A 27,720-nucleotide genomic window follows, 5' to 3' on the forward strand; every position below is an offset into this window, starting at 1 on the left:
ACTTTGGCACCCATGACTCTGGGGTGATAGGCTATAAAAAGTGCCTCTGACCTCCAAAAGGGTCCTGTGCGTTGGATATAGATTCTCAGCGCTCTAATGAGATCCAGGGTGTGCCATCTAATTGCCAAGGGATGGTCTCGTTGGAGGCAGAAGGAAGGAAGAACAATATCCTGAGTTCTGTGGAACATGGAACTGACCTTGGGTAAGAAGGTGGGGTCCAGTCGCAAAACTACCTTGTCCTGATGAAATTGACAAAGGTCCTGCCTGATTGAGAGGGCAGCCAGCTCCGAAATGCGTCGGGCAGAGGTAATAGCCACCAGGAATGCTACCTTAAAGGATAGGTACCTGAGGGACGCCGATTTTAGGGGTTCGTATGGTGCCTGCGTGAGGGAATGGAGAACCCGTGGCAAATCCCAGGATGGATACCTGTGGACCTTAGAAGGTCTGAGGTTGGCTATGCCCTTGAGGAATTCCTGGACTTCTGGAAATGATCGGAGAGGCTGTCTGCGGGGGCCCCCTAGGACAGATGAAATGGCTGCCAGATGACGCCGGAGGGTGCTGGTGGAAAGGCCTTTGTGGAAACCTTGCATAAGGAAGGAAATGATTCTGTGTATGGGAATGCACAGGGGAGATAGGCCTTCCTGTAGGCACCACTGGTGAAACTTGGACCACGTGTGGTCGTAGATTCGATTGGTCGAGCCCCTTCTGGCCTTTAAGATGACCTCCACTGTATCGGAGTCGTGACCACGGAGTTCTAAGTCTCTCCTGATAACAGCCAGGCGGTGAGGTGGAACCACTCCGGGTCTGGATGGAATGAGGCCCCCTGTCGCAGCATATCCCCCGAAACGGGGAGTCGCCAGGGGTCCTGGACGGACAACTGTTGGAGATCCGCGAACCAGGGCCGGCGGGGCCAATGAGGGGCGATTAAGATTACCCGGGCCCTCTCGGTGAGGACCTTGTGAATCACGTCCGGGAAAATTGGAATTGGAGGGAATGCGTAAAGTAGGCCTGGAGGCCATGGGCTCCGGAGGGCATTGATTGCTTCCGCTCCCGGGGATGGAAATCTGGAAAAGAAGCGAGGGAGCTGGGCGTTCACATTGGTCGCGAAGAGATCCAGAATTGGTAGGCCGAATCTGAGGCTGATTCGATGAAACAGGTCTTGATGGAGATTCCACTCTCCTGGGTCTATCGTTGCTCGAGATAGCCAATCCGCCTGGACGTTGAGGCTCCCCGAGATGTGATCGGCTAGGAGCGACCGAAGATGTTTTTCCGCCCAAAGGCCTAACTTGAGGGCCTCCCTCATGAGGGCCTTGGATCGCGTGCCCCCCTGTCTGCAGATATGGCTTTTTGTGGCAATGTTGTCGGTGAGAATGAGAACGTGCCGGTTGGGAATGCGAGGAGAGAAATGCTTCAGAGCCAGGGATACGGCTCTTAACTCTAGCCAATTGATTGGCTTGGAAGCTTCCTCCGGGGACCACGTGCCCTGGGCTATCATCCCTTGGGCGTGGGCGCCCCATCCCGATAGACTGGCATCTGTGGTGATGACAAATTGATCCGGGCACCTGAACAGGGATCCTTTGTCCATGGCCGGAGACTTCCACCACTTGAAAGATCTGCGAACACTTGGTGGGATGACAATGCGACGATTTGAGTTGCTGTGCCCCGATCTCTGAAAGGGTAATAGGAGCCACTGAAGTTCCCTAGCATGAAGGCGAGCCCAGGGAATGATGCCTATGCATGACACCATCTTCCCCAAGAGGGAAGACAGGGATACTATGGAAACTGAAGGTTTAGATAAAATGCAAGAAATTAACTCCCCTATACTGAATTTTCTCTCAGGAGAGAGAAAAACCTGGGAGGATTCTGAATTAATAATGGATCCCAGGTGTAAGATGGATGTGGAAGGTTGGAGATGGCTTTTATCAAAGTTGATGGAAAATCCATGGTCCTGAAGGACTGACATGGTGATAGAAAGGTCTGTTTTCACTTTCTCTAGGGAGTTCCCATGAATCAAAATATCATCAAGATAACATAAAATGTGTATTGGGGACGCCCGGATATAGGCCGCCAGGGACCCCAAGAGCTTTGTAAAGACCCGAGGGGCCGAGGAAAGGCCAAATGGCATCGCCCTATACTGGAAATGCCTGCCTTGAAAGGAGAAACGTAAATATTTTCTGTGGCATTTGGCTATAGGAATGTGGAGGTAAGCCTCAGTGAGGTCTAAGGAGACCATGAAATCTCCAGAGTGGATGGCGGCCAAAATAGAAGATAAGGAGTGCATCTTAAACTTCCTATATTTGATGAATAGGTTCAGCTTCTTTAAATCCAAAATAGCTCTCCAACCTCCGGAGGATTTTGGAACCATAAATAGGATGGAATAAAACCCTAGACCCTTCTGACCGGAGGGAACCGGTTGAATGGCTCTGATGGACAATAAGTGAGAGATGGCCTCCTCCATACGGTTACAATCTGAGGAGGACCTGGGAGAAGGGCAGGAAATAAAACGTTTCGGGGGGGGGAGAAATAAATTCTAAAAGAAGACCTGTTTGAACAGTGTCAATGACCCAGGGGTCCTTGGAGGTGAGACGCCAATTAGAGGCGAAATGGGCTAGACGACCACCTATGGGAATTGAGGAAGAATTACCATCTAGGTTTCTTTGAAGCCCTGTTAGAGGACGCTCCCCTTTGGAAGCGAAAACCTCTGCCCCTGGAGTTCCTACCTTGGGAACGAAAGCGGGGGGAATACTGACCTGGAGATCTCTGATAGGAAGCCGCTTGGTCTTGCTGACGCCCTGGGCGACGAAAGGACTGCGTTTTGGCAGCCTTTTTGGTGGTTGGACCCAAAACTTTCTTCTTGTCCGTGGTTTCCGTGAGGAGTGGATCCAGAAGATCACCGAAAAGAAGGTCGCGCTTTAAGGGTCCCAGGGATAACTGCCACTTCTGGCGTACTCCCGCTTGCCAAGGGCGAATCCATAGGAGTCTTCTTGCCGTTGTAGAGGCTGCAATAGACTTAGCAGAAAATCTAGTAGATTGTAAAGTGGCATCAGCCACGTACTGGGCAGCTGCAAAGACCTTGTTGAAGTCTTGTTGACCTCTCAAGTCATCGGGAGGAATATGCTGTTGTAGTTGGCGAAGCCACAGAAGCATGGCTCTGGAGAAAAAGGAAGCCGCTGCCGAGCTTTTAATGGCCCAGGAATCTGCGGTGAATCCTCTTTTGAGCATTTGTTCAATCCGCTTGTCCTCTGGGCGGAGGACTTCCTCTGCTTCACCTGGCACAGCAGCCGCCGAGTGAAGGATCTTGACAGGCTCATCCGGTTTAGGAAAGGATAGGAGCTCTTCATAGGAAGAGGAAAGTTTGTACAATTTTCTGTCCTTGGTTGAGGGATTAAGCCCAGAGGCTGGGAAGTCCCACTGCTTAAGTAAGGCATCTTTAAACAATTTAGGCATAGGTATTACCTCATTATCCTCCTGTTCCTCTGTGAAGTAAGGTAAATTCTCCTCCGGGGGATCAGTGGATGTGGAGGCCTGTTTCTCCTGAGCCGCCAATCCCGTAGAAATTCTAGCTTTGAGGAGGAGAGATTTGAACAATTGAGAAGGGAAAATAGTAATTGGAGAAGGAACCTTTATTTGGGATTCCTCATCATCTGAGAGGCCTTGAAAGGGGTCCTCATCCTCCTCCATATCCTCATATTCGTCCTGAGAGGAATCTGAATCATCCTGAATAGGAGCTCTAACCGCTGGGGAAGAACCCAAGGGGCGGGAGGGACGAGGAGGAGGAGGAGGTACGGGAAGCTCATTGATGGTGGAGAGTTTAGCATCAATGGCCTTGGACAACACAGAAAAAATAGATTGGAATTCAGGAGGTAAACTAGAAATATCAGCAGGAATGGCAGAAGAATCCCTGAAGGCCTGGGAGGATCCTGGCTGGGGGGAATCTTCAATAATATCTGGTTCCTCTGGACCTATTCCCCATAGGTTAGGCTGGGGTCTGTCTAGGTTTGGCTCATCCAGAGATAACACAGGGACCCCAGAAGGAGGCAGACTAGAAGCCTCTGGGGGGTCTTGACTACTGAGTACTTGGGCCTGTACTTTCAAACGCTTTGCTGATTTGTCATGGATTCTTTGTAGGGCTAGGTCCCTTCTCTTCTCAGCCCTGGTGACCTTGGTCGAGGGGCGGGCCCCAGGAGAAGAGGAGGTCGAGGCCTGGGGGATACTGGTAATCTCATCGCCTGTAGGCCTGGCCTCTCTGGGACCTTTAGTTGTGCCTCTCTTGGGAAAAGTAGCCATAGTCTGACAATTAACAGAAGACCAGGCTGAGCCAAAAACTGAATAATTAGGGAGAAGAATTTCAAAGCTTTCCCAAGAGGAATGGATCCTGCTCCGAGGCCTCAGAGCTGCTGAGACTTGAGGGCAATCTGGGCAAACCCAGAGTTCGTGTCCCCAAATCCAGCGTGGCCAGCCTCCCTAAACTTAAATTAAAGTAAACCAAGGCACTCTGGTTGGAGGCTTAGCCGGTGGAGAATTAAGCCTGAGCGTCCCAAAGCCCACTCCGGGATCCACGCGGTGGACTGAGGCCTACGCGGCTGGCAGGAGGCCAACACGAGAGGCCTAAATTTAAAAAGGGCGCGAAGGCCTTCGCGCCGAAAAATCGCTCCGTAATAGAATTCTTAAAGGGGAAGCGATCGACTAAGTCCAGGAGACTAGAACAAGCGTCTCACTCCGCAGGAGGTTTTCTTAAGCCCTTTACAATAATACAATAATGATTTTATTTTTTTATCAATGAATCAATACTTGCACCAAGACCTCCAGGCCAAAGGATTAAAGGAATCCACAAGCGGCAGCGGGGATCGTAACCGGCAAAACAGCCGGGGGAAAACGAAACCGCAACTTCTCCCAAGGAAAAAAGCCGAGCCTCAAACGGCTGGCGCTAATAGTGCAAGTAAACAAATAAGAATAAACAGTCTTACTACTTTTGAAGAAAAAGATCGAAGGGAAGGTGTTAGAATGTTGAACGAATGTTGAACGAGCTATCACAATACAACCGCAGGATATGCGAACTGAGCGAATTCTGGGGAAGGGGCGGATCCGGCAAGCTTTTTTAATACTAGGCTCAGTTCCACCGGATTGGACATGAGCAACCCATGTGACTGCTGGACCCGCTCCTTCAGTACGGAGAAATATACTATAGCAAACTATCAACTGGCTGCATGCAAAATTCAAGAAGTATCTTGTATACTCAAAGGCTTTTTATTATGATCACAAAACTGAATGAAGGCAGGACAAAGTAGAACATGGTAGACAGAGGGCATAGAGTTATTTTATGTGAATTGCCGAATATAAAAAACAAATACTGAATGACAACCACCAAATACCCTTACCTTCTGAGTAGATTCCTTCTTTTTCTTATCCTCTTTTTTTCTTTTCTTGTCTTCCATTAACTGTTCTTCCTTTTCTTGCTCCTTCTCTCTGTTAAAGTTTAAAATTAGAACTTATTCCTAAGTGTGCGCTCTATTCCCCCAAAGAGTCTAATACATTGCAATACTGACTCTATATAATGTAAATAGAATTGTTTTAGTCAATTATAGGGTTAGGTGCTTTAAAATAAAACTTAGATAGAATTGCTTAATTACCTTCATTTCTACAGCATCCTGTCCTATACTCCAAATATATTAGAAGCATGAAGAAAAGATAACCTATAGAGTTTGTATTTTCTAAATTTCACACTGATTTTTAAAATTGGCAGAAGTTAATACTGGAAACATAATTAGTATTTATTTTTGTGAGATGCTTCTCCATCAATGTTTATTTCTATAAACAAATAGACTTCAATAGGAAATATGCTCCTAACATGTCGCCAGGATTATCCTCTTTAATATATAAATGGCACCACTAAAAATAAACTGATTCTCTTTTTTAAAGAAAATTTACCTCTTGTTGTCATTTCTCTATGGTTCAGTTAAAGTGCTAATCACCCACTCTTGAGCTGGCAGGGGTAACATTTTCTGTCAATTCATATCCTACCTCTATTCTTGTTTATTAGCAAATAACTTGAGTTCTAATTTCAGGTGTGAGATGCATGCATTCCTCCTTTCTGAATACCACTAGTTAGTGGGAAACAGTCTGCCAATATCAGCACTACTTTAGGGGGCCTCTTCGACAATCAGCTCCCGGCAGACTTCTTTTCAAGCGAAATCCATTGTGACCTCCTTCCCTATCAGACAGCCAACAAAGGTGGGGTTGAAGAGTAAAGCAGAACGTTCTCTCCCATTTTATTGGGCAATTTTATCTCTCAAGGGTGTGCTGATTTAGTACAGACTAAACCAGTGATGGCAAACCTTTTTCGGCTTGGGTGCCAAAAGGCTGTGCACACACATGGGTGCTCACACCCATAATGTAATGCCCTGTGTGCACAACTCCCCCAACTGACCCCCTCCCCCATGCATATACCCAGGCCTCACTGAAGCCTCTTGACTTCCAGGAGGCCGGTTGGGTTGTTTTTCGCTCTCCTCAGGGTTCAGGAAAGACTCCTGAAGCCTGGGGATGGGGAAAAAAATGCAACTGGAAGTTCAGAAGTGAAAGGAAGTAGAGCTGCCCTACTTACCTTCAGATAGTTGCCACCAGGCCTAGCACACCTCGGCCTTTCCTTCTGCAGCCGGGAAGGCTTTCTTGAAGGCCTGTGTAGCCAATAACAGATCGATCTGGAGTTCTGTTATCGGCTAAATAGACCTTCAGGAAAGCCTTCCTGGCTGCAGAAGAAATGGGCTGATGTGAGAGGCCTGACTGCAGCTGTCCAAAGCCGAAGAAGTTCCTGAAGACCTCTGACAGCAAAAAGGAAGCTGATGGTGAACGCACAAGTGAACTTCCAGTTGGCCCGTTGGCCTATTTTCCCCATGGGGAGAGCAAAAATGGCCAAAATGGCCAAAAATGAGTTGGCTAGCGCATGCATGCGTACTAGAGCTGTCATAGGGCAATGACTCATGTGCCCTCAGTGCACATGGCTCCACGTTCCACCTGTGGCATAGGTGCCCTAGGTTTGCCCTCACTGGATTAAACCTTCTGTCAAAAGCAGCTCAACCACCAGATGATCTTTAAAGCTGTCCAATAATGAACACCCCCCCCCCCCTTTCTCCTTTACTGATCTTCCATGCCATGGATCTCCATCTGGGTTTGCTTTGAGTATGGGTTTACTGTTCTTACTCTTTTGGAAACTACTGACAGCTAAGCTGCAGATTCCAATAGGCACGGTGTACAGTGGAAGAGCTCAATGTGAAAACTCCCTCCCTTCTTAAAACAGAATGCAAAAAAATTGATCCCACTGCATACAATCACCTTGTTCCGTTACATATAGCAACTCACATCAGTGTTTGCACACCTTGAAATTGATAGTGTTCTTGTATTACAGCGGTTAACACGATTTTAATCCTGGAAAACTCAAGGATAGCTTAAGCTACCTCCAATATGGGTTGAGATTGAGATGAAGGCAAAATTATAGAGGCATGCCAGAAAAAAAGGTTGCTAGGGAACATTTATCCTATGCGAACTGAAATGGACTGTGCAATATGTTGCTCAAATAGCAGGTGCTGCCTTGAACATTGTAGTCCTTGATTTACAATCATTTGCTAAGCAATTGTTTGGGCTATGGTGGTGCTAAATGAAGGAATTTATGACCATTCCCCCAAATTACAGCCACTCCAAACCCTCTGGTTATGTGATCAATCATCAACTATTTGGATGCTTGACAGACAACTTGCATTTACAACTACAGGGGTGATTCAACTTTCCCCCACTTATCTCCTCCCAACTCTGCCTTTTTGGTCCTCTGCATTTGAAGATCCTGGTTACCCTGGCTAACCTTTGCTGTCTTCTCATTCTGTTGCTGACAAGCATGCAGTCTAATCCCTTAAGAGGCAGCTGCTGATTGCAAAAGGTTTTTTCCCCCAAAGGTCACATATGGCAGTTTCTTTGCTGGAATTGGAGAACAGAGTTTCACTTGGCCAACAGCTGCCTTGCAAAGGGCCCTGTGCAGGCATGCCTTGTCAGCAGTGAGCAAGAAGACAGAGGTTAGCTAGGGCTGTAGAATGCAGGGCAGCAATGATCTCAGACTTGATGGTACCTGAAACTGTGTGGCTGGGGCTTCCTGAACGTTGCACTGTACTGCTGGCCCGGTTTTTTATTTTATTTATTTATTTTGTCCAATACACAATGAGGGTTTTAGTGAGTATATATCAATATACACATAGTAAAATACATGATGAAGGTTATAGAGGAGATACTCATAGTAAAATATATCTAAGAAAGAATAGAAAAGAAGATATAGGAATAGAATATATAGGAATAGAATATATAGAATATATAGAATATAGTAACAGAATATATATATATATATACATATACAGTGATCCCCCGGTTATTGCGTTCCCGACCATTGCGAACAGGCTAATTTGCGATTTTTCAACCTGGAAGTCAAAACACCATCTGCGCATGCGTGCTCTTTTTTCTATGGGCACGCATGCGTAGATGGCGCCGGGCAGATCAGCTGCTGGGCGGCTTCCCTGGGTTTCCCCCTCTTGCTGGCGGGAGGGCGAAGCCCCCCCCAGCACCCGCTCGCCCGCCCGGCCACCCGCCGTTCGCCCGCCCTTCACCCGGCCACCCGCCGTTCGCCCGCCCTTCGCCCGGGAAGTTCGCCAGGAGTCAGCGGAGAAGCCGTGCGCCTGTTTTAAAACGATCGGAGCCGGCCTGGGGGGGCTTTCCAGCAACCCCCGAGCCCCCAACCCGGGCTCGGGGGTTGCTGGAAAGCCCCCCCAGGCCGGCTGCGACGTTTTAAAACACGTGCGCCGCTTCGCAGCTGTCTCCTGAAGCCGAACGCTAACTTCCGCGTTCGGCTTCAGGAGACAGCTGCAAAGCGGCGCGGGTGTTTCAAAACGTCGCAGCCGGCCTGGGTGGCTCGGGGGCTTGCCCCCGAGCCCCCCAGGCCGGCTGCGACGTTTTAAAACACCCGCGCGGCTTCTCCGCTGACTCCTGGCGAACTTCCCCGCTTTAGGAGTCAGCGGAGAAGCGGCGCACCTGTTTTAAAACGATCGGAGCCGGCCTGGGGGGGCTTTCCAGCAACCCCCGAGCCCCCAACCCAGGCTCGGGGGTTGCTGGAAAGCCCCCCCAGGCCGGCTCCGATCGTTTTAAAACAGGTGCGCCGCTTCTCCGCTGACTCCTAAAGCGGGGAAGTTCGCCAGGAGTCAGCGGAGAAGCCTCGCTGCTGCGGCGGAAGTAAAAACACCATCTGCACATGCGCAGATGGTGTTTTTACTTCCGCAGCGCTACTTCGCGAAAACCCGCTCATTGCGGGGGGTCCTGGAACGGAACCCTCGCAATGATCGGGGGATCACTGTACATATATATATATATACATACACATACATACATACAGACAGACATATATATATACATATATATATATATATAGGAATAGAGTATATCATGAAAGAATAGAAGAAGAGATATAGGATATATAGGAGAGTAATAGGACAGGGGACGGAAGGCACTCTAGTGCACTTGTACTCGCCCCTTACTGACCTCTTAGGAATCTGGATAGGTCAACCGTAGATAATCTAAGGGTAAAGTGTTGGGGGTTTGGGGATGACACTATGGAGTCCGGTAATGAGTTCCACGCTTCGACAACTCTGTTACTGAAGTCATATTTTTTACAGTCAAGTTTGCAGCGGTTAATATTAAGTTTAAATCTGTTGTGTGCTCTTGTGTTGTTGTGGTTGAAGCTGAAGTAGTCGCCGACAGGCAGGACGTTGCAGCATATGATCTTGTGGGCAATACTTAGATCTTGTTTAAAGCTTCCTGAGGCAACTGCAGCTTTGTACTATACTATAACTCAGGGGATTCCTCTGTGTATGTGTATTCATTCATTTATTTATTCATTTTGTGTGCGTGTGTGAAAAATATGAAAAATATTTTTACTGTTACTTATTTTATTTTGCTGTGCTGTACTATGTTGATGTTATCATTAATTTAAACACAGAAAGGAAGGAAGGAATTATAGAGGAGAGTGGTATAGAATTTTAAACTCCTGAGGCTAACAACAATACTTATTCTCTATCTACAAATTCCCTATCTTTCTGCTCCACCTCTGAGATTCAGGCAGTTACTTTTTTATTTAGAAAAAAAACCAAAGTATATAGAAGGAAGGGAAATTCTATACATCTAAGTCAAGTTAGTGATACTGCTGTTGTTGCTTCTTAGCAGAAATCCAAAAGAGCCTCCTAATCTCCATCTTTAAGTAGTATATTTGAAATAATCGATATAAAGATGGGCTCTCTTACTTCTCCTTTTAAACACATTTAAAAATATCCTTTTTTCATTTTTAAGTTTAAATTTAAATACCATTTAAATTGGGAAGTCTTCAAATTGGAACTGGAACTTCTGTCCCTATCTAAGCTAGGAAAATGCTGGGGTTCGCCAAGGACCTCAGGCGTCTTGTGTCCTATCACAGTGATGGCGAAGCTATGGCACAGGTGCCACAGGTGGCACGCACAGCCATATTTGCCGGAACACAAGCCGTTGCCCTAGCTCAGTTCCAGTACGCATTTTTGCATGGCCAGCTGATATTTGGCTCACAGAGAGGCTCTGGGACGGTGTTTTAAGCTTCCAGTGCGCCTCACGGGGCGATGGGGGAGGGCATTTTGTCCTCCCCAGGCTCCAGGGAAATCTCTGGAGCCTGGTGAGGGTGAAAAACGGGTCTGCTAGGCCAATCAGAGAGCGGAGGAGACAATTTTCTCCCTCCCTAGGCATTGAATTATGGATGTGGGCACTTGTGCATCCACAATAGCGCACATGCACTTGCTTTCAGCATACAAGGAAAAAAAGGTTCGCCATCCCTGTCCTATCACATTCGTCTTCACTTCAACTCCTACCATTTGCTTATTTCAATGCTACCTATATCCCTGTGCCCCCTCCGTCACCGGACAAGGCAGCAATGGTTCCTCAGGTGAAGGTTGAGCCATCATGGGAGGAGTTGTGTGGTGTGCAGACTTTACAACCCTATACCTGTTTTCCAAGAGTGCTTGCAAAACAAGCTACAAAGTGCACAGAAGCATGGGTCCCTTCCCTCTCCCTCCCCCCCGTTCTGCTCACCCCAAACAATGCCTTCACCTTAACCAAAAGAGCCACTGCTTGGTATCCCTTGATGGTCCAGTGACAAGTGGATTTTCTGGTTCCAAGAATAGATGAGAAGTGGGGAGAAAAAAAATTCAGAAAGTCCAGTTGCCTCTTGAACAAACACTTTTAAGACAACCATGACTGAGAATGTCCATAGACCTGTCCAGTAGATATTTACATTATAATTCTTCAGTACAATTCTTTTACAACTTAATTGTAAGTGCAATTTAGCAGCATTAAAACTATTCCTCTTTAACAAGTGCTGATAAAAGAAATGATTTTTTAAAAAAAATCAAGAGTCCTCATGTCTTTGTCTCTTCCCTAGGGTTTAACAAAGGTGATAAACTGTCTTTAAAGATCTGCTATAAATAATGGAAAATTTCAGACAATATTCATAGTCTGCTGAATCTTTGTTGAATATAGTAAACTTGGCATGTTGAAAAGACAATGTACACAAACACAACTTATAAATTACTTAAAATAAAGAAAGCTCAATTTTGATGAAGCCACAGGATATTGGAATAGCAAAAATTTACAAAGCTTGCTGCAACTAAAAGGAAAGATCCATGATGGCAGTTTCCCACAGTTTTTAAACCCTACCATCATGGATCTTTCCTTTTTTAGTAATAATAAATGCATTAAAAATTACAATTACAAAAAAAAGCAAAATACTGTACAAAAACAAATACAAACTAAAAAGAAAAGAAAAAAAAAAGAAAAAGTGCAGAAAGGAAAAATCTCTTTATATCTATAAACAAATTTATAAAGCCTTGTCATTTCAGTTTTGATGTCAACAAAAAGTGCTTCAAAGGTTACTAGAAGTTAACAAAAGATATCTTTTAACCTTGATTAGATAAAGCAACTTTATGTACCTTCCTTTTATTGAACAATCTTTATCACCTTTCAATAATGTCCTAGAATTTTTCATTTTTCTTTGTCCCATCACACAAAATTCTTCAAAACTTTAACAAGCCTCTTGTAAATCCAATATACAAAAATTATGCAGATCATTATCTTGCCTTGTTATTTGCATCTTTTTTTAATTATTAAGACATCTGCCTGGTTTTCTTTTTTGTTTTTTATCCAGTGCAGCATATTTCCATGTCAGTTTTGTAGCCTGGCTTTTTAAATTCACTTTGAAATCAATGTCAATCTTGCCATGTAGCATTGTTATATCTACAGAGAAAGACACTTTTAAAATTAATTTCTTCTACTGTTCAAAAATATACTTCATTTAAAATATTAAATGTAAAAATATTTTACACTATTGCATACTTGTGATCTAGCTTTTCATTCTGTAGTGATCATGAATTCAATTCTACAATCCTTGAATTCAATTCCCCTTAACACTTCCTTATAAGTCTCTGTCATAGATCTTTCCAAACATAACAAGCTGAATAGAAATATATTTCATTCTCAACCAAGTTCCTCACAATAATTCACACTATGAATTTCACTTATTCTCAGTTCACAATAAGGTCAGTGAAGACTCATCATTTCTCTGAATCAGTTAAGATTTATGTACAGTATTTTTTAAATTAGTCACAGCTATAGTTTTACCAAATAACCTTTTATTCTTTACAAACTGTAAAAATGATTCGAGCTGATGGTTTAGCAAAACATTCACAGTGCACTATACCAAATGTGTCATGTGTTTATGTATGTGTAAATTTCACACTATAAATACTGTTGAATCTTTGTAACTACAGTATTGTGAAGATAGAAACAAGGTATTTGTAAAAATACAGCTGCAGAAATAAAAAGGCACTAATTTCTCACTGTGATATGGTATTTCATAGAGATTGAATACAATCCCTGGAAAATCCCTATTTTATTCGTAATAAGTACAGCAATAAGCATTAAAAATCACTTAATATTTAAACAGTTAGCACAAGATATCGCTGACACTAAACAGAAACTTAAGATTCAGTTTGTTTACCGATAGCCTATTAAACACACCTTAATTGGATAATTAATAGCAACCCAAACAAAATTGTGGACCAACATTATTTGTATATTAAAACTTTATGGTTTTTTACCTTTTGCATATCTAGGCAAAAAATTGTTATTTCATCCCTTTTCTCTCTATTATCACAAAGCTTTATATGTAATTGTTACCAATAATATTTCATTTACTTAGTTTTCTATCTAATTTTTCGTTCTTCCATTTCCAATCAGCATCTATAACCACTGAGCTTATTAATCTTTACTGAGATATTTTAGGGTTTCTCCCACTGTATTTTAAATGCAAACTTGGAACTCTGACAGATTAATTTCTCAATGCTGTCTTGATTCCTAAACAGCAGCAACCAGACCTGAACAACAGAAATATTGTAAATTATTTTGTTAATAATACTTTATTGAACATGGATACAAATTGTAAGTTTCATTTAACGGGGCCAAATACACTGGACATTTTTTTCAAATGTTTCCTTCCTGAAAAACTTATTTTCCTTTATCTATTATCTCTCATCACGCCAGAAGATACTGCAGAAAACTTACAATCATTCAATTAAAATGCAATATAAAGCATTTCAATATAAAGCATTAAAATAATAAAGGATCTTAAATTTAAAATTCCATTAAAATAAAATTGATTGGGATGCAAAGGAATAGAGCAATAGGGTGTGTGTTATTTATTCCATTAGCCACTTCCAAAATGCTACACCCCATTGAGATCCCAAGCTGGTGGGCAAAGTCATGTGTTCAACTCCCTCTGGAAGATCAAAAGGGTGAGTGTGGATATAGAGTTGCCAACCAAAATACCTTTACCAACTGGATCTGCAGTATGCCCCTTCTGGCAACCCAGGTGTAAAGGGCTAGTTTCACAGGGGTGAGCTAGTTCCTTAGATAGCCTGGATAAGAGCCATGTAGGGCTTTAAAAGTGATAACATCTTGAATACTCTTTAAAAGTAGTTCCATGCAGTGTATTACAGTAGTCCATTACGACACACCCCTTTCAAATAGAACAGAAATATAATTTCAGAATGACTATATCGCATAGAATAGAATAGAATTCTTTATTGGCCAGGTGTGATTGGACACACAAGGAATTTGTCTTTGGTGCATATGCATAAAAGAAAATATAGATTTGTCAAGAATCATGAGGTACAACATTAATGATTGTCACAGGGGTCAAATAAGCAATGAAGAAACAATACAAATCTTAGGATACAAACAACAAGTTACAGTCATGCAGTCATGGGTGGGAGGAAATGGGTGATAGGAATGATGAGAAAAAACTAGTAGAAATAGAAGTACAGACTTAGTAAATAGTTTGACCGTGTTGAGGGATTTGTTTAGTAGAGTTTAGTAATATTAATAAATATGGTTATAATAATATATTTAATCATATAATGGTTCTAACATGGTGAATGAGCTCAATAGGGCTAGAAGAGTTTAGTTGCTGATTTGTTTGTATCACTGTTTGAAGCATGTCACTGCAGTATACAATGATAACCAGCTACCACTGATGGATCCCAGTTGTCCTGATACCATTTTTTCCTGATAATATTCTTGTGAAACCTTTCAGCATGTTCATCACCAAGTTTGGGAAAGAAGTCCAAATACGTATGCAGAAAATGAATCTTCAGTGACAATGTTGCATTTCATGGCCTTCATGTAGGCTGTAGGAAGTTATCACACCAGCTGAATGTAGTTTGGTACACTTTAGTTGCCAGGAAAATTCAATGACATCCCTGAATGCTTTCTAGATGAGATTTTTCTGGCCTCACTAACAGATCTTTAATCCGCTTGTCATTAATGTTGTGTCTGCTCTGATGACTAATAAAAATGCCTTCCTTAACTTGGCATTATTTATTCTTGGAAACATCCATCTCAAATAATGAAAATCTTCCCCTTCCTTGTTCATCAGATACACTCTTTCATCAGTCCTGGTTTAGGTGAAGCACAAAAATATATTTGTTGGGTCAACAAGAGGTATATGTGCTGTTATGGATGGCCAGCAACCCATGCAGCTCGTAGCTGATTCCAGCAGCACCGAGGCTGATGTGTCTCCCCCACCACCAGCTCAGCAGCAAAGAAGTGCCAAACGTGCAGCCTTGTCTGGGATCACCCCTGCTGGGAATCCACTGTTCCCCAGCTGCCGGCAGAGCTCTTCCCCCCACTCGCAGCCACAGAAGCTCCAAATGCACAGCCTTGCCTGGGATCCTCCTAGCTGGGATCCACTGTATACAGTATTGACGTGTGGGAATGGGCAATCCCTCGCTCAACATCTGAGGGTCCGCAGTTTTTTCAAAGGAGCTGCTAACCTGAGACGCCCAGTGCTTCATAGATACCCCACCCGGGACCTTACCTTCTACAGGCACTTACAACTACGCCATTCAAACTGTTAAAGACCACCAATCTCCGGTTCTTGACCCTTAAGGTCATCTTCCTTGTGGCCCTCAACTCAGTCAGGAAGATATCTGAGCTAGCGACCCTATCAGTGCGAGGGGATCTTTGCATTTTCCATGTGGACATGGCTGTTCTGTGGCTAGAGCCCTCCTTGCTGCCCAAGGTGAATTCCTGGTTCCATAGGGCCCAAGAAACCATTTTGCCTGATTTCAGCCTGGAACCTAATCATCCCCGAGAGGAAAGATGGCACACCTTGGACATCAGGATGGTTCTCCACAGATACATTAAGAGAACAGAGTCTTTTCAAAAGACAGAATCCCTGATTGTCTCCTTCCAGCCTTCCTCTATGGGGAGGAAGGCGTCCCCATTCACCGTAGGCCGTTGGCTGCAATGGCCTAGGAGTTTAAGGCCAGGCCCTTGCCCAGATGGATAATGGCCCACTCCATCAGGAGTGCGGCAACAATGGCAGCATGGGCAATGCAAGCATCCATTGGGGATATTTGCCAGGCGGATACCTGGTCCTCTATCTGCCACTACAAGCTGGACATGTATGCCTCAGTTGAGGCATCTTTTGGACAGAGAGTGCTTGAACAGGTTCATTCCACCTTGGGGATCCTGGACCAATCCGATCCCTGACCTAGAACTTTAAGCTTGGGTAGATTTGTAGATTTAAATCAATGTAGGTTTTATTATCACAACAGAACATAAATGTAAATGTGTATATACCCTATTTTTCAGAGTACAGTGGTATCTCTACTTAAGAACTTAATTCATTCTGTGACCAGGTTCTCTAGTAGAAAAGTTTGTAAGTAGAAGCAATTTTTCCCACAGGAATCAATGTAAAAGCAAAAAATATGGGCAAACCCATTAGGAAAGAAAATAAAGTTCGGAATTTGGGTGGGAGGAGGAGGAGGAAGAAGAAGAGGGAAACAGTTCCTGCCGAAGGAAGGTGAGGTGAGGGGAATCAAAATATCCAAAACTTTAAGGGTTTTTTTTAAAAAAAGAGGGACTCTGAGGCGGCGAGGAGGAGCAGGCACCTCCGATACACCCGGCGCGAGGCTGCCTCCCATACACTGCGCCAGAGAGAAATCCAGGCAGGCGAGAGGGGGGAACCTCTTGCTCCTTTGACCGAAAGGTGGCTGCTGCTGCTGCTGCTATCTGCTTTCTCTTCTTCCCATGCTGAAGGGCTCCCCTCTCCTCTCACTCGCTCGCTTTGTAGCCACGCCTTTCCTTCATTTTGGTGACTCCTCAGTTTGCTGAAGCCGAGTTGATCCAGCCGGGGTGAAGCGCCCCCTTTTGCCTTTCCGCGCCCAGAGGTGCTCCGGGAGGCAACCTCACGCTGGGTGTATGGGAGGCAGCGCGAGGGGAGTCACCACAGGAAAGTGGTTTATTCCCTCTCCCAGAAAGAGAAATGCTCTGTTCACTCTGGCTGCCCAGAGTGAAGGGAGTGTTTCTTTTCTCTGGGCGCTGGCAGAGGTTTATTCCCTCTCCAAGCGCCCCGAGAAAGGAAAATGCTTTGTTCGCTCTGAACTACCAAAGCCTCCTTAAGCACCACCGAAAGGCTCCATTGCCAGCACAGAAAAGCCCGAGATGGCCAGGATTAAAGGGGTAATGGCAGGAAATTGGCCGGGCCTTTGTGCTGCTCTCAAATTTTCTGGGAAATTTTTCTGGGCTCGAGTTTTTACGTAGAAAATGGTTCTTAAGAAGAGGCAAAAAAAATCTTGATCACCCAGTTCTTATCTAGAAAAATTATTAAATAAAGGAGTTGGGTGAAAATTTAGGTGCGTCCTATAGACCAAACATGGATGCTTTTGGTCTCCTGAACCCTCTTTCACACCACACTTTCACCATTCCCAGCCCCCAGAAGCACTCTGCAATGATCCACACAGTCCATTTTTGCCAAAACCAAGCTGTGCGGAGCATTGCAGAGTGCTTCTGGGGGCCTGGGTGGGCAAAAACGTGACGCATGGCGGCCAAAACTATTTTTTTCTTGTTTTCCTCCTGTAAATTTAGGTAGATCTTATAGTACGGTACATTTTATAGTCCGAAAAATATGATAGATTAAGATTAGAATTTCAAAGAAAATGGTGTTATTATCAATACAGGAGAACTGATTTTTAAAACCAGGAAAATATTTAAAGGGACATCTCTTCCAACATATTCTTCCTCTTTTTTTTTTTGGAATACTAAGAGTTTTCAAAATATATTATGGCCATCTATCCAAATGTGATATGTGATTTGCTATGTCAGAAAAAGTGTATATATACACAAACTTAACTGTATTCAAGCTTGACTTTTATATGATAAAAATGGAGAAGCACAAATATCTAGAAAATAGCTATGCCAGAAAAAGTGTACATATACACAAACTTATCTGTATCAAGCTCAACTTTTATATAATAAAAATGGAAAAGCAGAAAAATCTAGAAAATAGCTATTAAAATTTGATTTAGTACAATTCCTCTCTTTTATCAAGAACATCAAGTTCAAATTCTACAAGCTGATGATCTATTGCTGCAAACCATAGTGATATTGCTCCCTCTAGTGTTGCACGTTACTATGATAATAATTGAAAATTCTGAATAATTTCTTTCAATTAATTGAACAGGTAGTCTTTGTTTAATGACCACTCATTCAGTAATGAAAGTGACTACTCATTCAGCAACCAAAGTTACAATGGCACTGAATGAATGGTATTTACAATTGGTGACTGAAGTTCCAGCAGTCTCGCCTGCGGTCATATGATTGTAATCTGGGTGCTTGGCAACCAACTGGCACTTGTAATATTGCAGTCTCCTGCAGTCACATGATCACCTTTTGTGACCTTTGTTGCCAGCTTCCCACAAGCAAAGTCAATAGGGAAACAGTCAGGGAAGATCAAAAATCTCTGCTAAGTTGTTTGCACCCTTTCCCACCTAGCAGCAGCCATCACCAGCTCTACCACACTCTGGGGCTGCCTGAGCACTCTTCTTCCAGGCCTCTCAGATTGGCTAATGATGCACTTTCCCCTGCTGGCAGCAGCCACCTCAGGCCCTGCCATACCTTAATTGCCTACCTGTAAGATACCTTGAATTTGCTTAACAACCTGAGACAACAGCAAGAAAAATGCTAGAATTTCTATTGCTAAGCCATGCAATGATGCAATGTCATGCTTTATGACTGCATTACTTAGCAAAAAAATCATATCCCAATTATTGTCATTAACCAAGGATCATCTATAAAGTGTGCATAGATCTATTAGTTAATTTAAGGAGGTTAGCTTAGCAGACAGCCAATCCCTGATTCTGCCTTCAGAAAAATTCTTCTCTTCACAAAAATAAAATATTCAAATTCCAATGTTTTGTTAATTAACTAACTGCATTGGCCTTTGGAACCCTGGGGCAATATGAGTCTGGTCCTTTTGTCTGAAGCAGCAGTAGTGTGGCTGCGTTGTCCTTTGCACAGAGGAGAAAAGTAAGCAAGCAACCAACCAACCAACAGAAAACAGTGTGGGCTAGCGGTCAAAGCAGAGATAAGAACAGGAAGTACTGAGGGGATAAATGTACAGCTGGCAGATAAGAAAACAGATAGACAGGACGGGAAAAAGGAGAGGGAAGAAATAAGAGTAGGTTGAATAGGGTCCATCAAAATTTAATACCAACATTTTAGAGCAGTGATGCAATGTCATGCTTTATGACTGCATTACTTAGCAAAAAATTCATATCCCATTTTAGAGCAGTGATGGTGGAGCCTGTGGAAGGAGAAACACAGGCCTACTGGGCCCACTAGAAGTTGGGAAACAGGCCGTTTCCAGCCTCCAGAGGGCCACTGAAGGGTGAGAAAAGCTGTTTTCACCCTCCCCAGGCATCGAAATAATGGGTGTGGGCACTTGCGCATGCGCAATAGTGCATGCCCACACTCTTTCGGTACCTGAGGGAAAAAGGTTCACCATCACTGTTTTAGAGGATTCCAGAGGCATATAGAGGTCTGTCTATTCTGGACTAAATGAGAGAGATAAGCAACTATTGGCAACAGTAAATTTTCTTCAGTATTTCTACATAACATTATAGAATAAGAACAGAAACCTGTAATTATATTTGCTCATATTCAAAAACTTCAATCTGTTTAATGTTAGAGTTGATGGTCAATCTTAAATATTTTGTGGCTAATAAGGCTCTATAAATGGATCAAAAATGCCGTGGAATCATTACTGATAGCCTGAACCACTGTGCAGAGTAACAGGCATTTTGAAGATCAAAATTGACCAACCAATGTCTGTTACCATTGTTCTAAACTGGCTGACAGTGTACATGGCTTCGCAAAAAAAAAGCTAATACAGCTTTTTCTCCCATCTAACAGTGTGGTGATGGGTAGCGAAGATTTAATCCTTTGAATATCTGTTTTCAGTACAAGGGTTAGATTTATAACCTATATTAAGTTAGAAATGATATTCTGTATTATTAGTTGAGTCTACATTTTTGGACTAGAACAACTACAGGGAGGGCTCATTGTGCGCAGGAGTTGCGCGCAATTAGCCATACTGGAAGGAGCCCACCATTGCTTTCTCTAGACTTCTTTCAATATACAGTGGTACCTCATGATACGAACCCCTCGTGATACGAATCCCTTGTGATATGAACCTGGGGTTCGGAAATTTTTTGCCTCTTCTTACGAACTTTTTTCGGCTTATGAACCCACTGCAGATCGCAAAATGGTGCTCTCCTGGCCGCCGCCGCCCGGCTGTCACCTTTTAAAACAGCCGGGGGGGGGGGGGGGGGGCTTCTCGGCGTTCACTTTTCGGGTTCGGGAGGCCGCTGAGAAGTGCCGCCGCCCAGCTGTCACCTTCTGAAACAGCCGGGGGTCTTCTCGGCGTTCGGGAGAAGTTCGGGTTTGGGAGGCCACTGAGAAGTGCCCTGCTGTTTCAGAAGGTTACAGCCGGGCGGCGCCAGGCCGTTTTTGCGATTGGCCGCGGCATTTTCGGCCGAACTGGAGGCTAGAAAGGAGGTGGGGAATCCCAATAGGGAATTCCATGGGCGGAGCTTTGACGTCACGAAGAGGGCTTTGTCCATGCACTTTTCAACCACCCTAGAGATGGCTACGTGTATTCTGCGGGGCTTGGAGGAGTGTTGTCCCGAGGCTTGGGACTGATCCTCATCAGAAATAAGACGGTTCGGCTTTTAAATCATTTTCCGCCAGGTTTGTCATTCACAGGAGCCTTGTCCACCATCTTGAGAAATACACTCTTATTTTCAAAATGGCCAGTCCGGTGATCTCAGATTTTAGTGCTAAATTAATTTTTGGAGTGACCTAGCCCACCTGAGCAAGCTCAGAGAGAAACAAGCAGTATACCTTAAGCAGTCTTGGCTCTCCCAAGCAAGCTCTGAGGGAATAGGGCTCTTGAATGTTAAATCCAGCTGTTTGTGACATCGTGGCTGTAAAATGGCTGCCGAGAGATACGCGAGCTGATGGCTTTGGCGGATTCACTCCCTCTTCATGGCATGTAAGGTAGCAGTTGGAGGGTGACAAACCCTTGTGACCAGAACCAGAATGATAACCTCGGCAATTAATAGGTGCAGAACTGTCACCCTACTGTCCCCTGCTCCAAGTGATGGTAGAGTGCAATGGGGGGGGGGAGAGCAATAGCCACTGACAGCCATGTGAAGGTGGAGGGGTTTTAAAATGCCGTGGCAGACCTCCGCGGTGAATGCCACAGTGCACGGCTCAACGCCAGCCAAAAACGGCCAGAGCTAAAGCTCTGACTAATTTTGGGGCTCTCTAGGTGGAATCCGAGAAGCCCAACTCAATGTGATGAAGTCTCTGTGTGCTTTCAATGTGGAAATTCAACATTCAGGATGGGAGAAGTTTTGCTGCATCCGACCTGCTGAAGAATCGTGTCGAAGTTGGGTCTTAGCAGGGCGGATACCGGCAAAAAAAGACAGATTCGAACTTCATTTTGAGTGGACGAGGACAACTCATCCTGAATGCTGGCTCCACCCATGATGGAGAAGCTGAATCAATCTTCAACTGGTGAGAATCGAATTGTCAAACTGCTGGCAACGGGCAGTCTGCAAAAGTAGTCTGTAGTACTATATTCTGACCATTGTGCCATCTTAGCTCAATATGATGATCAATCAACAGAAAGCAGAAGAGAAGGCTAGTAAGTGCTATGATCAAGTTCAATCTGAAATTGACAGAACAACATTAAGCCAAATGTGACTAGAGAAAGAAAATAAATGTTGGAAACATGAAAGAGGAACATGCAGTTGGATGACTCAGGAAACTAAAACAAAGCAGGAAGCTGACTTATCAAATTAATCAATCATTCCAATGATTTCCTCATAGTTAACAGTCTTCAAACAACTAAAGCTATGTCTCCATACATGAACATCACTAGATAGAATATATAGAAATGAATTTGATATTAATGCTGAAAAGAGATGGAGAAGCTTAACTATAGCATCAACGAGAGAGAAAATCTCAGTAAGGATATAATGAGACGCATAAATTTCAAGGTGTGTAGCAAATACATTTAGTCATTATCATCATCATAACACACACACACACACACACCCAGCCGAGGCACTGCCTTGACATGGTTACGCATGCTCTGAGGATGATGAGAGCTATACCAGAGATTCAACCATACTGGATTAGTCTCAGGAGAGCCAAGCACTGTGTCTTTCCCATAAAAAAGTATGGTGAAATGCAATTTACAGAACATACTGGATCGGTCTCTCTCAGGTCAACAAGGACTGTGCTTAGGGGTTGGAGTTCTGGGATATTTGGTGAAAAGTGGGCCAGAGGACTGTTGGCTGAGCAACCAGGGCCAGTGGCTGCAGAACTACTGGAAGAAAATCATCTGTCACAAATATACAGAGACTGAAAACAAAGAAATAACGATCAGGTCCAACAAGAAGAGGACATTTGAAATGAATGAATCAGTTCTGGAAAGATCCTCATCTAGAATCAGAAATAACAGAAAGGGGACTAGCAGATCAATGCCAATTTATAATACAAAATAAAGTATTCACAGAAGCTGAACTGGAAGAATCACAAAAGTCTACCTAGGGCAAAGAAATCAAAGCCTTGCTAGAAGTAAATCAGACTGTAGACGCAAACAAGGAGGAGTTGCCAGGAAAGGAGGTCAGTACAACTGTTGAACTGTTTTCATTCTGAAACGAGATACCCTCTCCTCTGCCTTAGAAAGAACAAAGCCCTTTACTTAAAGTAAAAGAATTGAAACAAAGTAACTGAGCATCTAGAACAGCACAAAAACAGAATAAAATTGCCCACATTGAAGCTTGTTCCAAAGAAACCGCTAGCACAAGCATTAACATATATTAATACTGCCATATCAAATATAAGTTCACTGCAAGAACTAACCAACTAATGAACAACACAGCTGCAGACCTGGAACACAACTGAATAACTGTGATGCAAAATCAAAAAGTAAAAAAAGAAGGAAAGTAATATCAGTAAGCTAAGATCTGAAGCAAGCAAGATAGAAGAGATTAAAGAAGCTGAAAAACAAGCCGACCAAAGAATACGTAAATCAAGAAATACCACTTAGAAAGAAGGAAGATCAAGCAAGCGCTCACTGGAAATAATAAACAGCAAATAACAGCTATAGCCAAGATCAGCAGATATGAAACTTGAATTACAAATTATAGGCAGAATCACCAATTTTAATCCAATCAGAAATATTTCTACCAATCCATCAATGGAGAGCATGAAATGAACCAGTCAATACCCAACAAAGAACAAACAATACAGTTCAAGGTGCACATATGATCAGAAGAAAAAAGAGGCTGAAATGAAAGAACTTGCACTAGCAGCAGAGATGATGAAGAAAAAAACAAGGAAAATCAAGAATTGGTCAGCACTAAGAGAAGATGAACTGCATATTATTTGGTTGAAACATCCAATTTGTCTATACACACTCATTGCCAAGAAGTTTAACAACATACTGCAAGGAAATGAAACTGAAGAATAGGTAACATTTTGCAAAATTTACCTGATAATGAAAGAGCCAGAAAAAGGTGCAATACCAAGCAATTACTAATTACAAGTCCTAACTAATAAGATGTTTCTAAAAAAACTGCGAGAGAAGAAATACTAACTTGAATGCAAGATGGAATGATTACAAGAAGGCATTCAACTCCCTGCCACTTGAATGGATAATCAACTAACTGGAACTAACAGAAGTCAGTAGAAACATCAGAAGCTTTGTGTAAAGATCAATGGCACAATGGACCCAGTTGCTGGTCAATGAGGTTAGATTGGGAGAAGTTAACATCAAGACAGAAATCTTTCAAGGAGACTCACTATCACCACTACTATTTGTTATTGCACTGATTCCCATGTACCAAATAACTAGTCCATGGCTATCAAAAATAAAAAATATCTGCCAGGATATTCCACTTCTTTTACTTGGATGATTTGAAGTGGTAAGAAAAAATAACATTTGAAATAGAATAGCTGCTCAACACTTGTATATAAAGGTTCCCCTCTGTCATTTGACAGAGCCAGCGTTGTCTGATGATGATTCCACGTTTATGTGGCTGGCAGGACTAAATGCCGAAGGTGCACGGAATGCTATTATCTTCACACCAAGGTGGCCCCTATTTTTCTACTTGCATTTTTACAAGCTTTCAAACTGCTAGGTTGGCAGAAGTTGGGGCAAGTAATGGGAGCTCACTCCGCTATGCAGTGCTAGGGATTCAAACTGCTGAATAGCCGACCTTTCTGATCAACAAGTCCATATATACATCTATACAAAAGATATTATTACAATGATGTTCAGACAGGACAAATGTGCCACGCTCATCATCAAACCAGGAAAATAGTGAAAACTGAAGGAATCAAGATGCCCTAGAAAAATAACATTAAGAGTCTGGATGAAGATTGGTAACTATAAATACTTGGGCATCCTTCAAGCTAACAATATCAAGCACAATGAAGTCAAGAAAATTTAGAAGTAAATAGAAGAGCGAAGATCTTAAAAGTCCAAACTCAGTGAAAGAAATATCATCAAGACAATAAACACCTGGGTAATTCTAATCATTAGATTACAGGCAACAAATTTTCTATGGGTTTCTACCAATTATCTAATTATACTGTAATCTGTGCATGGCAGACTTCCCTATATATAGTTTAGATCAGTGATGGCGAACCTATGGCACAGGTGCCACGCAGAATCATATCTGCTGACATGCGAGCTGTTGTCCTAGCTCAGCTCCAACCTGCACGTGTGTGCTGGCTAGCTGATTTTTGGTTCACACAGAGGCCATGGGAGATGTCTCTGGGGGGATGGGAGAGGATGAAGCCTTTGGAGCCTGGGGAGGGCAAAACACAAGCCTCCTGGGCTCACCAGAATTTGGGAAACAGGCCTTTTCTGGCCTCCAGAGAGCCTCGGGGGGGGGGGGAAGCTGTTTTTGCCCTCCCCAGGCATTGAATTATGGGTGTGGGCACTCGTGCATGCTCGATAGGATGCACCCACACTCTTTCGGCACCCAAGGGAAAAAAGGTTTACCATCACTGGTTTAGGTACTCTCTCTTTACAAAATTCTGCTAATTTATAAAATAAAGCCACCAGGCATAAGGCTAGCAATTCCATAGAAAGTGTGTTTCTATAAAGGGTAACCATCAAATGTCCACAAAGACTCAAAACAGGTTTTCAATTTTTTATGCTATTAAAAGATTATCAATTTAAAATGTGAAAACATCTACTGCAGATAAAAGAAACTCTGAAATGTTAAACTTTGGTTATAATATATTGTTACATCAATGGGACTAATACTTTAAAATTTATTTTGAATTACAATTTGAAAGATGTTTTTAAATAAAATGATGTATCAATGGTATTTGACTTGTATCATATTGGATAATCTGGATAAAACATAATGATAATGCAGAAAATACTGAGAATACAAATACAGTGATACTTACGAACTTAATTCATTCCGTGACCAGGTTCGTAAGATGAAAAGTTCGTAAGACGAAGCAATTTTCCCCATAGGAATCAATGTAAAAGCAAATAATGAGTGATATCCCATCCCAAAAGTCATCCCTTTTGCCTTGCGCCGCTGAGAATCGCCGCCTCCGGACTTCTGTTGCCAGCCGAAGCGCTGGGATCCCCCTGAGGCTCCCCTTGCTGGGAAACCCCACTTCCAGACTTCCGTTGTCTGTCGAAGCGTGGGGATTTCCCTGGGATTCCCTTCATTTTTGCTGGCACTGTTTTGAATCCCAGCGAGGGGAGCCTCAGGGGAATCCCCACGCTTCGTCTGACAACGGAATTCTGGAGGTGCGGTTTCCCAGTGAGGGGAGCCTCAGGGAAATCCCCACGCTTCAGCTGACAATGGAAGTCCAGAGGTGGGGCATCCCAGCGGCGGTGGCTTGGGTTCGTAAGGTGTAAATAGTTCTGAAGAGGCAAAAAAATCTTAAGTACCAGGTTCGTATCACGAAAAGTTCGTATGAAGAGGGGTTCGTAAGATGAGGTATCACTGTACTAATAAAACTTGAATCCTTTCTTCTAGGTATTATAAACAAATTGATAGAAAGGGTTTGGGACCTTATTTCTTTATACAGCGACTACTGCAAGGATTGCTTATGCCAAGTATTAGAAAGAAAAAAGAATGCCAACTCTTGAAGAATGTATGTTAACATTGAAGGAAGTGGCAGAATATGGTTTAATTAACTGCATTGATTAGAGACAATTAGTTTTAAGTTCATATGAGATTAAAAGCTTCTTTGTGGACATTCTGAGTGGTATACAATATAGAAACAAGACTGGTTCTATACACACACACACACACACACACACACACACACAAACGTTGTGAGCCGCCCCTAGGTCTTTTGATTTACTTAGGATGTTTTGGAGGGTTTTAGTTTCTGTGTTACAGTTATGCCATATAATTGGTTTCTGAAATGTTTTTGATGTTATGGCCATGTTATCCTTTTCACAGCTTGTGTTGATTGTGCTATATAGATAGGGTTGAATGGTTGGTCAGCCACTTTTTGATGAAGTTGCTTTTTGTCATAATAAAGCATCAACCTAGGGAACTATCAACATCTTCAAAGAAATACAATTCACAATGAGGAAATAAAACATGACTTACTACTCTTCCTGGATATCCTTTTCAGCAGAAGTAGGAATGGCAAATTAAAAACAAAATCTACCATAAAACCACCCACATCAACCAGGTGTTCCCTCAAAGTAACAACCCAACTTCCCACAAGAGAAGGTGTATAAGAACACTATTGACAAATTAAACATTATACAGACTTTTAGCTATACAATTTGGGATGAACACCCTTTGAATGATGTTGGGCTAGGAATGGATTTCCAGAGGAAAAACTGCAGACCACAGGAACCAGGAAAAACTGCAGACCACAGGAACCAGGTGACTCAAAGACCCTCTAAAAAGATGCTAATTACAAGCTGTCTGCAAGGAATATAAATCCTTCTATTTCCCACTATCCTGTGAGAGCTGAAGAAACTTCTTGGATGAAAATGGAAATGTCTTCAGAAGAAAAAACAAATAAGTCCAGTTGTTTCCTGAAAAACCACCTTGGGGACAACTACGACCTGGATGGTTGAGAAGCTCTACAGACTATTTAAACAAGCACAAACGTACCATAGCAACCTTGAGCCTTAGAAAAAGGAAGCACGTCAGCTATACAAAATTTTCTAACAAAATGGATAGCCATACAACTTCATCAAAAAGTTCTCTTCACCGGCAATCAGCACCCAGATGAGCAGAGATTAATACCAAGATTTAAACAAATAATCAAGGAGCAAACTATAGTCCAATCAAAGATTTGCCAAACAAGTTAATAGTAAACACTGGCCTAATCAAGGAACAGCCAAAACCACTCCCACTAACACTGACATGCAACCGATTTCAATATAAAATAAGAACAAATGACACTGCCTACTAACAGTGATGATATTGCCTAGTTTGGTAATGAAACGTATGCAAGAAAACAACCAGGCTCAAGGAGCAGAGTTCATTTCTGAGCTACAGATATTCTCCTCTATCAGTATACTCAAGCATATACAGTAATAAGGAAATGAGCTTTAAATGGATCAGCATACAAGGTGTTACAAAAGGCACAACTAAAATAAATTTGAACAAGGAAAATAATAACAAAAGATAATAGAAAACATTATTGCACAGACATTTTCAACGAAAATCCCAAAAGGTATATTATATGGGAGAC

The 27,720-nt window shown here is 43.0% G+C and overlaps 1 protein-coding gene across 9 annotated transcripts in view; it reads right to left on the bottom strand.

The window, feature by feature from the left end:
• The window catches only part of TNRC6B (trinucleotide repeat containing adaptor 6B), a 151,371-nt gene that overhangs the window by 81,787 nt on the left and 41,864 nt on the right, over positions 1 to 27,720 (bottom strand). For 8 of the 9 annotated variants that reach the window (XM_070756087.1, XM_070756085.1, XM_070756084.1 and 5 more), the window contains one exon: positions 5,379 to 5,466. In XM_070756087.1, the coding sequence (XP_070612188.1) occupies positions 5,379 to 5,466 (88 nt within the window). Of the gene's footprint in view, positions 1 to 5,378; positions 5,467 to 11,154; positions 11,207 to 27,720 lie in introns of those variants that run through there. The other variant, XM_070756083.1, reaches the window with a different exon arrangement.

Source organism: Erythrolamprus reginae, chromosome 6 (assembly GCF_031021105.1).
Source record: "Erythrolamprus reginae isolate rEryReg1 chromosome 6, rEryReg1.hap1, whole genome shotgun sequence".
NCBI lineage: Eukaryota > Metazoa > Chordata > Lepidosauria > Squamata > Dipsadidae > Erythrolamprus > Erythrolamprus reginae.